Source organism: Vicia villosa, linkage group LG1 (genome assembly GCF_029867415.1).
Source record: "Vicia villosa cultivar HV-30 ecotype Madison, WI linkage group LG1, Vvil1.0, whole genome shotgun sequence".
NCBI lineage: Eukaryota > Viridiplantae > Streptophyta > Magnoliopsida > Fabales > Fabaceae > Vicia > Vicia villosa.
Genome location: NC_081180.1, coordinates 28,587,750 through 28,598,269, shown reverse-complemented (window position 1 = coordinate 28,598,269; position 10,520 = coordinate 28,587,750). Strand labels below are relative to the sequence as shown.

The 10,520-nt window shown below is 35.1% G+C and overlaps 2 protein-coding genes across 3 annotated transcripts; both read right to left on the bottom strand.

Moving 5' to 3' along the window:
* Window positions 1-2,276: 2,276 nt before the first annotated feature.
* LOC131632636 (uncharacterized) lies at window positions 2,277-3,699 on the bottom strand. Its single transcript, XM_058903383.1, has one exon. The coding sequence runs from the start codon at window positions 3,073-3,075 to the stop codon at window positions 2,578-2,580; it is 498 nt and encodes a 165-aa protein (XP_058759366.1). The 5' UTR covers window positions 3,076-3,699; the 3' UTR covers window positions 2,277-2,577.
* A 229-nt stretch (window positions 3,700-3,928) lies between these two features.
* On the bottom strand, window positions 3,929-8,472 carry LOC131632621 (uncharacterized). 2 transcript variants are annotated; one of them, XM_058903377.1, is made up of 10 exons: window positions 8,371-8,472; window positions 8,087-8,290; window positions 7,885-7,946; window positions 7,720-7,774; window positions 7,128-7,226; window positions 5,795-5,881; window positions 5,445-5,561; window positions 5,105-5,197; window positions 4,503-4,533; window positions 3,929-4,341 (listed from the first exon to the last, which is right to left on the bottom strand). In XM_058903377.1, exons 2-10 carry the CDS (start codon window positions 8,180-8,182, stop codon window positions 4,154-4,156), a joined length of 828 nt encoding a protein of 275 aa, XP_058759360.1. In that variant the 5' UTR covers window positions 8,183-8,290; window positions 8,371-8,472; the 3' UTR covers window positions 3,929-4,153. The 2 variants fall into 2 exon arrangements, with proteins under 2 accessions (XP_058759360.1, XP_058759354.1); XM_058903371.1 differs by lacking the exon at window positions 8,371-8,472 and having other exon boundaries at window positions 8,087-8,364.
* Between the last annotated feature and the right edge of the window lie 2,048 nt (window positions 8,473-10,520).

Below are 10,520 nucleotides of genomic sequence, written 5' to 3'. Positions count from 1 at the left end.
CTTGCAGCACATGCAAGTGGTTTTATAAATAAAACTTTTGTGTAGAAGCTTTTACACTTGATGAAATTCGGTTTGTGAAACCCTGGCTGTAATATCTCTCTCTCTCTCTCTCTCTCTCTCTCTCTCTCTCTCTCTCTCTCTCTCTCTCTCTCAAAGTCTTCATTCGTAGCAGCTAGCAATGAGATTGAAGGCACTCTGTTCGTGTGGATTAAGTATATGTGTTATTCTTAATTCAACGCTCGTGATCATTCCTCTGTGTTATTCTTAATTCAACGCTCGTGATCATTCCTTCGAATATGCATCAAAGGTGCTAATCACTGGAAGAGGTAATCGTTCTATCACTGTTCATGCATTTTTCGTATGGTTCAACTAAAGGGGAAATTTTTGTTTTCCAATGCGTTTTAAATCGCGATCTCCCTTTAGGTTCTGTCTCTGATTTTTGCATATTTGACTCTCTTTCAATCTCGCTCAACTTGACGAATTCTTCCATCCTATCCTAAAATTTATTCGACCAAGATTCAACTTCCTTTTTTGAATTAGCTGTTCACTCTGGTGATGTCTATTGTGATATAGGCAATATGTAATTGTCACTAAGTTGTTAAAATAACGAAATCTCATTGTAGGATTGAGTTCGGAGATACATTTCCTGACTAGTTTTTGAGAAAATAGGGGTGTGTTTCAATTAGAACGTGTTTTAGTTTGAAATAAGTGCGTTCGAAAATGTGTTTTCAGAATTGATAGGGCATTTTCGAGTTTCTATAAGGTGGTTCTTCACCACTAGGGTGGGAAGCACAATGGCCATTCTATTTTTGTTTGCTTTTCTCACAAGGTTACATTCTTCTCAATTTTTTTTGTCTACCTGACCCACACTTGTAATTAGGGTATAATATGTTTGAGTATTTAGTTTTGAGGTTACTTTTTCATCCTAAGTGTTACTCTCGCATTCTTGTGAAAATTTTAAAATGCTCTTGAAATTTAGAAATTCATTTTTAAATACACCTCAAGTGTATCAAATTCATGTGTAAGTGTGTCATACTCTCATTTTATATAAAAAATAGTCTAAAACTACTTTCAGATAAACAAACTCCCCCTTCTTCAACATAGTCCTTCCACCTAAAAAATAGTCTAAAACTACTTCCAGATAAACAAACTCCCTCTTCTTCAACAGAGTCCTTCCACCGCAACACATTCCAGCCCTATCTCGTTCTAAGATAGCATGAAAAGTTAAACTAAAACTGAAACTTGGTTGTATAGATATAATTTTAGTTTTAATAAATTAAATACTATGAAGCCCGGACTCGGACACGGACACGGGACACGACACAGATACGGGCACGAGGACCCCGCTAATATAGAAAACATAGGACACGGACACGGCTATATATATTTTATATAATAATATAATAATCAAATGTATGAGCACAATTTATAAAGAGTTTAAAACAAGAACCAAAATTTATATATATTTAAACTTAGTATTTTTAATCAACAAAAATAAAACATAAATCCACCAAAACAAAATAATACAAATCATATCAGTCACTCCATATTAATAAAACTATCCTATAAATCGTAGAATAAGAAAAAAAAAAGAATCATGTGTTATTTTTATAGTGGAGAAGCTAAATATGAAAAGTAAAAAAACTCTATTATTTTTATAAATGAAAATATGATAATTATTGAGTTGGGTTTTTTTTTTTTATAAAAAAAAATCTAAAATTTTCCAAGTTAGGTGTGTCCTTTATTTGAAACAAGGTGTCGTATCCGTAACCGCTGCAATTAAATTATTTTTTTCTGTTGGACACTGCAAAAACGTGTCAGATACGTGTCGTACGCGTGTCGTACGAGTATCCGTGTCTGACACGTGTCCGACGCGGCGACACGCCTTCTGACTGGCGTGTCGGCGCTTCATAGATTAAATATGAAATAGTTGTAACTTGTAATAAGTTACATTATTACGAATGGTGAAAGCAAAGAGAGTTTATGAAGGTTTGTTTTACATCCTTCTTACTTGAAAGAAGGTGGGTCCGTTTTCTTTGGCCAGCCCCCTTTGATGCAACATGGACCAGCAAAAATAAACAGAGAAGTGCCTCTCCTCATCATGCTCTTGACAAGTACAAGGATTTCAAAATTTATCAAATTCACCTTTGGACTATTTGTTTCACTCATTGTACTAAATAGAAAAAATATTTTTTCAACTTTAGAACTCTGATATCTTTGCATGTTCAGATTTGGTTATGTTTGTGGCTTCTTAATGTTTCAGTAATAATTCTAATATAATTTACATGTTCTCCCCACGACCTTGTTTTTACACTTAAATTACAGAAAATTTATAGAAATAAAAGAAAATTTAGACATAGAAAAAGAACTGTGTTACCACAATATAGAACTCATAATGAGAAATAAAAATGAAAATAAAGAAATAGAAATATCACTTCCAACTCATAACAAACAACAACAATCAAACTTTATCTCTTTAAGAGAGATTAACTACTAAAATCAATTTTCGTCATACCATTCTATATCCAGAACCAGGTTTCTATCCAACCAACGTATGACAAACAAATAGTTTGAAATTCATGTTGAGCAAAAATCAGGCCTCATTCTCTTCCGGACTGAAATGGAACCTCTTTGATGATCCCTGAAAATCTTGATCTCAGAACAATCCCTCATATCCTCAAGGCTAATATACTGCTGCTTAACCATCTTCAAGGAATGACACCCTGTCTCATGAATCCAAATATAAGGGTGGCTAGTTTCATCATAGGAATACAACAAACTCTTCAAGCTTCCACCAACACTTCCACTCTTAGGAACATATGTCTTGTATATGCTTTTACATTTGAGTCTCTTTGAAGACCCTGGCTTCAATGTATGAATCTTCTTCAGTATTGATCCCACCCTTATTTGTAGCTCCACTGGCTTATCACTTAGGTTCCATATCCTCGTCCCGTATCCCGAGCCTCGTGCTTGGTCGCGACAGCCGTCAAAGCAACCACCGAGAGATGGAAGGCTAAGACATTGCACTTTCCCCATGAGTGAATGTGTCTTCTTATGTTTCTTATTTGTGCTCATTGCATTAGAAATATATGCTTAGTTCTTTTGTGAACCAAGGTGTCTCATTCTTTCTTGTGAAGCTTACAATGAGGCTATTGTCATGGAATAAAGTGAAAAAGTATGTGCTGAGATGCACTTTAGAAGCCTTAGAATTGCAGAAATCTATTTAGCCCTTCTATCAAGGAATTGGTAGGGTACCTTGCACCCCATGATTCAGCAACAAGAAGACAGTGCAAAAGTTTATTGTGACAGAACTTTATAAAATTGGTAGTGTATAGCTTTTCATTTTGGTAATTTTGGTAATAAAGAAGAAACTATTAGCACCAATACTAGGTGTTCAAATGTTCATGATGAAGTCTCATGGGTTGTTGCCTCACCTTTATCTCAAGGAGGGTTGCTTTTGATTTAATCCAACATGAATAAAAAACATTCCCTATGATAAGAAACTATTTACTTTTTGTCTGCTGAACTGTTCAAAATCAAGATATCATCGGCATATACATCGATCTGGGAACGAAACTTTAACCAAATAGTAAAGATACTCAAACATTTACTACTCGTGTTGCACTACGTTGATTCTCTTAACCATTTCTCAGAAAGTGTGACAGCGAAACTAGCAACAAGCATGGCCCAAGACTGTTGGTTGCAACAGAAAATCTATATGGTTGTTAATGTTGGTTGCTGCAAGTTACATTCTTCCATTTATTTATTTTCGTATACAATTATTAAAAAAGGGACCTAAAAACGATTTTCATTTGATTTGCTTTATGAACAACAACCGTGAAAGCAGTAGCCACCGTCGATTAGGAGAGGGGAAAAAACGAGCATAGAGCTACAATCCAAATTAAAAAGTACAAACCAACACAGAAAATCAGGAATAGTTCATACTATGAACTTTTCTCCTCTTATACATATACAATGCCCTCATCTTGATTGTATATATAATTAACCAATTCTAATGTTGGAACAATACAAATCACAGATAAATAGCAACTAGCAGCAACTGCTTAAGCATTTTTTTTATGTAAGAAAAAAAAACATAAATAACCTTTAGAAGGTGGGGGTGGAGTAAGAATTTACACAGTAGTTTACGTGTTTACTGTTGTCGATTTTCTTGATTCTGATCTACCTCATTAACAAGAGGCTGACTGAGATCTACTAAAGGTTCCGTGACAATGGGCTGTTCTGAGTTAGATGTAGTGTCACTCACATCATCTCCGCATTCAGCCAAGGCATTATTTAAAGCAGACTTGGCAACTTTAGTAACACAAATCATCAAAACCACTGCAAGTTAATGAAATAAACGCTTCAGCATGGCTAATCGGAATCACTACAAGTGTTATCGGTGTTGATTTTTGTTTAAAAACATAAAGAGAAACAAAAACAGTTTTGTAACAGTATCTTAATCTTATTTTACATTTATGCAAGCAAAGAATGTGACTTACCAGATATGACTAGACTCAAAATTATGAAAGCCTGCATCCAAAAGAGAGAAATGTATGATATACCAGTTAACATTGAATAAATCCCATCTATTTGATTCCGTCAATATAATCAAAAGATAACACCCTCCATGGCATCTTAGATTTACATCGGAAAACGATATGTTTAAAAGGCTCATCAATATGGTGACCTCTAGAGTGAGAAAGTGTTTTATATGGTCAACGGTAGATCAATGGTTGAAAATGGTTTGAAACTCTTGATGTAAGTCCTCGTAAGTAGAAGCTCAAAGAATTACTTGTCCTCGTTACTGAGACAGGGACCCAATGAGTACCAGTTTGTCAAAAAATAACAAAAACAAATATTAGTGTCCCGAAAACTCAATTTATAATACTCTTCTGTTGATTTTGGCGAATAAACACCTATCAGATCCCTGTCTCAGCCGAAAGTACCTAGCAGACCCTGAACTTCTACTTAAAGGTGGAGAGGTCTGCCATCTTTGAAGATTTTAACGATTTTCAAGCATCAGCCCACCATAGACCACATGCGACACTTCCTAACCCTAACAATTGCCCATTATTATGTAATTAAGGACGGTGTCTCTTACCCAACGAGTCGTTGATAACTCTCCCCCACCCTGCGTCACATCGGATAGATCTTTGAGTGTTGTTCCAGCGTACACAAGTGCCACCGTTATTGGCTGCAAAAGTAACATTAGAGGTATTAAGAAATTGCTGTAACTAAAACACTGTTATTGGCTGCAAAAGTAACATTAGAGGTATTAAGAAATTGCAGTAACTAAAACGCCATCTCGTGATCTATAATAACACATAAATCCTATTAGTGCTCAACAATTATGAATATTACAAAGCATGAAAACAGAAATTTATTGTTACTTTGTTAGATTAAGACCCCAATATATAATTAATCAAGGATGAAGAAGATACCATCATTCCTAACCAGGACGCCAATGCGTATTCCCATAATGAAACAGGAGTCACAGATAGGAGGTAATTTAACATATTAAACGGAAGTAATGGAACAAGCCGAAGCAGAAACACAATCTGAAGAGAAGAAAATGTCAGATATTAGTTAAAGAAACCAAAACGAAAAAGGATTTCTAAGAACAAGCCTTCTTAAGCAATGATTAGTAATTGCCATTTATCAATAAAAACATTTTACCTAATTTTAGAGAAGCGATAAAACCATTTATTTTTCTTTTCAGTTTCACCTAACAGCATAAACTTTTGATAGAGTTGCTACCCGCAAATAATATTAACTATACAAAGTTACAAACCTTAAAGCCAGATCTCTGGATTGCAATTGACACTGATTTAAATTGTGGATAGTCCTTCAACTTAGCAACAACAAATGATTTCCCAATCTGTACATAGAGACAATTATATGAATAAATAACCTGAGAGGAAACAACTAGCTATAAACATGGACCAATATGCATCCCAACTGGAAGGCAAACAAGATTTAAAGAGTCATGTACATGAAGAAAAAGTATCTGGTACTAATCAAGGGAACCTATATCAATGAATATATATATATGAAGCATGGCCATCTCTAGAATCAGGCATCTGACACCCATACGACATGTGTCTGACAACTTAGATAAGTGTCCCAAAAAAAAAAAACTTTTGCTTCGACACACCTTAGACAATTCTTGAACACATCTCAAATATTTATGAGGATTATAAAGATGTGTCAAAGCAATGATGATCAATGAGGGATTTAAAACAGGGCTTGTTTGAATTGGCTTATTATAGCTTATCACATTTTTCATAAACTTTTTTTTAGTGTACTTTAGAAGTTCTTCAAGATAGCTTAGGTAAACAGCTAATAACATATATTAGAAATAAATAAATTTATTTAATCTTTTGTTGTAAAAATAGCTTATGTAAGCTTATTTATAAGCTCTTATTTTGATAAGCATGTGTGCTATAAGCTGCAAATAACCCGTTTATCCAAACAGGCCCTATTTGATTATATCATGTTTAACTTTTAGGGTAGTAGATGGGTAAATGAAAGTGAACGATTATCATATCCTGCTTTAGTTTATTTTTGTAATGAAACATATTGCACAATGTTGGAAATTCTGCTTCATTGCGGTCCGCCCCTAATCGCCTGATTACAGCATTTAGATTGCCTTCATTGCAACCCCCATACATTTATGGTGTTGGGTGTGAAGGGGTAGATTTAGTCTCACATTGATTAGAGATATGGTAAGTGAAGTGTTTATAAGAGGGGACAATCTTCATCATACAAGTCACTGAAGTCAGTTTTGTAAGGCTGAGTTAGGGCCAACACACAATTCTAAGACTTAATTCAAATTGTCTATGGAAGATTGCGGTCCATGGCGGAGAGCCAAAATCTCGCCATACCAGCCGCCGCTTGGTGGTGGGGTCATAGCGGAAAACCCTCCAATAGCGGTTGATATTTACCCGTGCGGCGAACCCAAAACCCCACATATATCCGTCAGTGTCTTATGTTCATGTTTTTTATATTAGCAGTGTTGACGTGTCTGTGTCGGAGTTTGTGCTTCATAGATGAATATTCAATAGAAACTAGTTAGAAGATTGGGACTGTTTCAATTCAGAGCTATAAATTAATGCAAAACTTACTGTTCCACCAAGAAGAAATGCAGCTACCGCACCGAGGGTTGCACCAATAGAGTCAGCAATAATGCCAATTGGAAGGCCAAATAGATAACCACCGCCAAGCTGAATAAAAAGTATGAAGTTTATATAGTAAACATAATTAATTTCCCAGATGAATCACTTAACAAGTGATGGAGGATCTCAGATATTCTGCAAACCTCCCTATGCCCAAAGCTCTTTTCACTGTCTCCAAATGAAAAAGTATATTCTCTCTAATCCCATCCTCTTAATGTTTGGTGAGTTCCTTCCCCTTATTTATATACTAGTACATCGCAGCCTAACTCTAAAACTAACTAGCTAACTCGCTAACTAACCAAAGAATATACCTATCACGCAGACCAGTGTTGTGAATGGCAGATGACAGGAAAAATGCAGGAAGGCCAAAAAACCGCTATATAAACACTGTTGCGGCCTATGGCATCCCTTCATAAATTGCCTATCGCTGTCGTCAAAAACCTAACATGCCATTCAGCCACGGCAGCACCATGTCAGCCATTTAACAACACTGATGCAGACAGGTCAAAAGTTTTTTGCAAAGTTTTCAAGAAATGCTTACGGTAAGTACAGAGGCCGGAACTGCCAATATAGTCAAAGGAATGTAAGCAATTGCCCTGAAAATAACACAACAAATATGAGTAATTGAGTTCATAAATTGAATCCACATTAATGACCAAACATTAACAGCTATGAGATTGAACAAAATACAACAGCTTTGACTTACAGAGCAAGGGGACCCCATGCCCCAAGATCATGATCAACCCATATCAAGAAATCATTCAGAATCTGCATACCAAAAATGAGACGATTTTTCATGAATGAAAATCCAAATGTGATTCAAACGAATACGTAAATTAATCAATTGAAGAGAAATTGCACCTACCCTAATTGATGACCCAGAACAGAAATTGTACAAAAAAACGAACCTTTTGAATTGGGAGAATCAAGATAGCAGCAATAACACAAGAAACAAGGAGAAGAAAAAGAGTGATCTTTAGAGCAGAGGTCCATGTCCAAAACATGTTTTTAACGTGCGAATCCTCCGAGGTTGTTTGCTCCAGCAACGTTGACGATAATTAGCGGTAAATAAGAAAGAATCATAAATTCGTGTCTCGCATTGAGAATTGTACCTGCAAATTCAATCATGACTTAGAAATAGAAATCAGTAACGATAAGGTTTTTGCTTTTGTGATTTCTGCTAAAAATCAACCTAAATTACTTGTTATGACAAATGTCGTTAACGGATGAAAAAAAAGAAGTAAATGTGTGTTTAATTTTATTGGTTTTTTGTTTTTGAACATTTTAAAAAGAGATTATTCTTTTTTGAATCAAATAAAAGAGTTAAAGCTTTTATCTTCGGATTTTTTTTCTTTTAGCTTTTATCCAATATTTTAAAAATCGGACGGGAGATCGAAACGATAAATTTTTGATTTAATGTTTATTTGGTTCAACCGATTAAATCTACGGTCGAACAATTTATTAAATAAGTTAATAATATAAAGCTAAATTTTATGGATATGTCACATAATCATATGTTCGCAAATTAATAAAATAGATGTTTTAAAAATCTATTATAAATTTAATTTGTAAAGGAAAAACGTTTTAAATATTAATGCTAACATATTAATCATTTTTAATTTTTTATTAAAAAAATATTAAAATTGAACAATGACAATCATTTCTTTGAATCAGACGGTTTTGTAAAACGGGTTCCGATACTTTGGTTCGAATGGTTTTGAGCGATTCAATTCGATTTTTTCAATTTTATTCCGGTTTTAACCCACATGCGGTTTTACAAGCATGGCTAGATCGGAGTCACCTCCGGTTCCCGATTGAACCGAACAATTTAGTCTGATTTTTAAAACATTGCTTTTATCTTTCTATTTTAGTTTTTTACTAAATATAAAATTTTAAAAAATATTAAAGATTTGTTTAAGGAAGAAAATGAACTTTCTAATGAGAAAGAATAAAGTTGCATGTGGATGAAAGTCATTCTATGCAGTGTCGGTAATTAAGTTCAAAGTTGTCCGAGATCAGATTTGATGATGATAGATCTATAACTAAGCTCCCAACTCAATTGTAGACCTCTTCAAATAGCCAGAAGTTTGGCCAATAAATTAGAAGCTCTGCCACAAGATTCGACAAAACCATTAATACAAAGGATATAATTTAGATACAATTTTTTAGGTGTGGTTTTTACGATTTTTCAATGAAAATATGATAAGTGTATAATTTTTTTCTACGCATATACAATTTCATTCTATTTTCACTGTCTAAATGGTATTTAAGTATACTCCCTCAGTCCCAAATTATAAGAGAAAATCACTTTTTAGATTCATTGAATAATTAATGTATCTGGTCTATATACGGAGGGAGTACTTATCATATTTTCATTAAAAAATAGTAAGAACCACACCTAAAAAATTATATATAAGTTTTCTCCCAATCCAATTACCTCTATCAATTCTCAAAGAAAATTTCTTCACCCACCTCCCAACCTTCTTGCCCACCCCCTGGTGAATTTACCACAATACCCCTTGTTTCGGAAGTTCATTTCCGAAAGGTGTTTTCGGAAATGCATCTCCGAAAACGTGTTTTTTTTAATAAAAAATATTGATTTTGGAGATGCATCTCCGAAATAAAGTTACTTTTTCAGAAAATGTGGTGTTTCGGAAGTTCATCTCCGGACGCACCCCCCTTGGGGAATTCGGAAATGAACTTCCGAAAATATGTCTTGACAGAAGAAAATGAAAAGCAACAACAATTCGCTTTATTTAATCGGGTGAAGATTACAACGATAATATTACATATAATTAAAGTTACATATTGTTGATCACAGGTAGGTGGGGATGAGTCAACATTTTGATAACATCGTCCGCCGATCTTTGAAGTTTCGCGTCCAACTCGATCGGGCCCTTCGAAGAAAATCGGTCGAACGTTGTGCACAAAACCGTCAAATCTTCGTCGTTCTTGATCTCAAAAGGTGTGAACTTAATGCCTCCCTCGTCGTTAAGCGATGGCGAGCGGTACTCGAGCTTGACAACCTTTCGATTCTCGGGATAGCGCAAAAGCGTGTTGAGCGACGGTATCAATTCCGCAAACGGCGTGTCGCGCGAGAAGCGAAATTGGAACGGCATCGGGTAGCCGGTTTCAAAGTAGACGAATGCTAGGTGGGGGTAGGTTTGTGTCATTTGTGTTTTGTGGTGTGGAGAGGATGAAGAAGAGTGTGTATTTATAGACTTATTGGAGCATTGATGGCCTAACAAACCTTATCCTGCCTCAGGGGACATTTCGGAAATGAACTTCCGAAAATAGGAGGCAGACTAGCATATTTCGGAAGTTCATTTCCGAATTATGCAG

Excerpts from the sequence above, each read along its gene's own strand:
- LOC131632636 (XM_058903383.1), bottom strand. The coding sequence starts at position 3,075 with ATGAGCACAAATAAGAAACATAAGAAGACACATTCACTCATGGGGAAA.
- LOC131632621 (XM_058903377.1), bottom strand. The coding sequence starts at position 8,182 with ATGTTTTGGACATGGACCTCTGCTCTAAAGATCACTCTTTTTCTTCTC. Across the intron at positions 7,947-8,086 it reads TGATTCTCCCAATTCAAAAG|ATTCTGAATGATTTCTTGAT; the intron begins GTTCGTTTTTTT and ends TTTGGTATGCAG. Across the intron at positions 4,342-4,502 it reads TTTGAGTCTAGTCATATCTG|TGGTTTTGATGATTTGTGTT; the intron begins GTAAGTCACATT and ends ATTAACTTGCAG.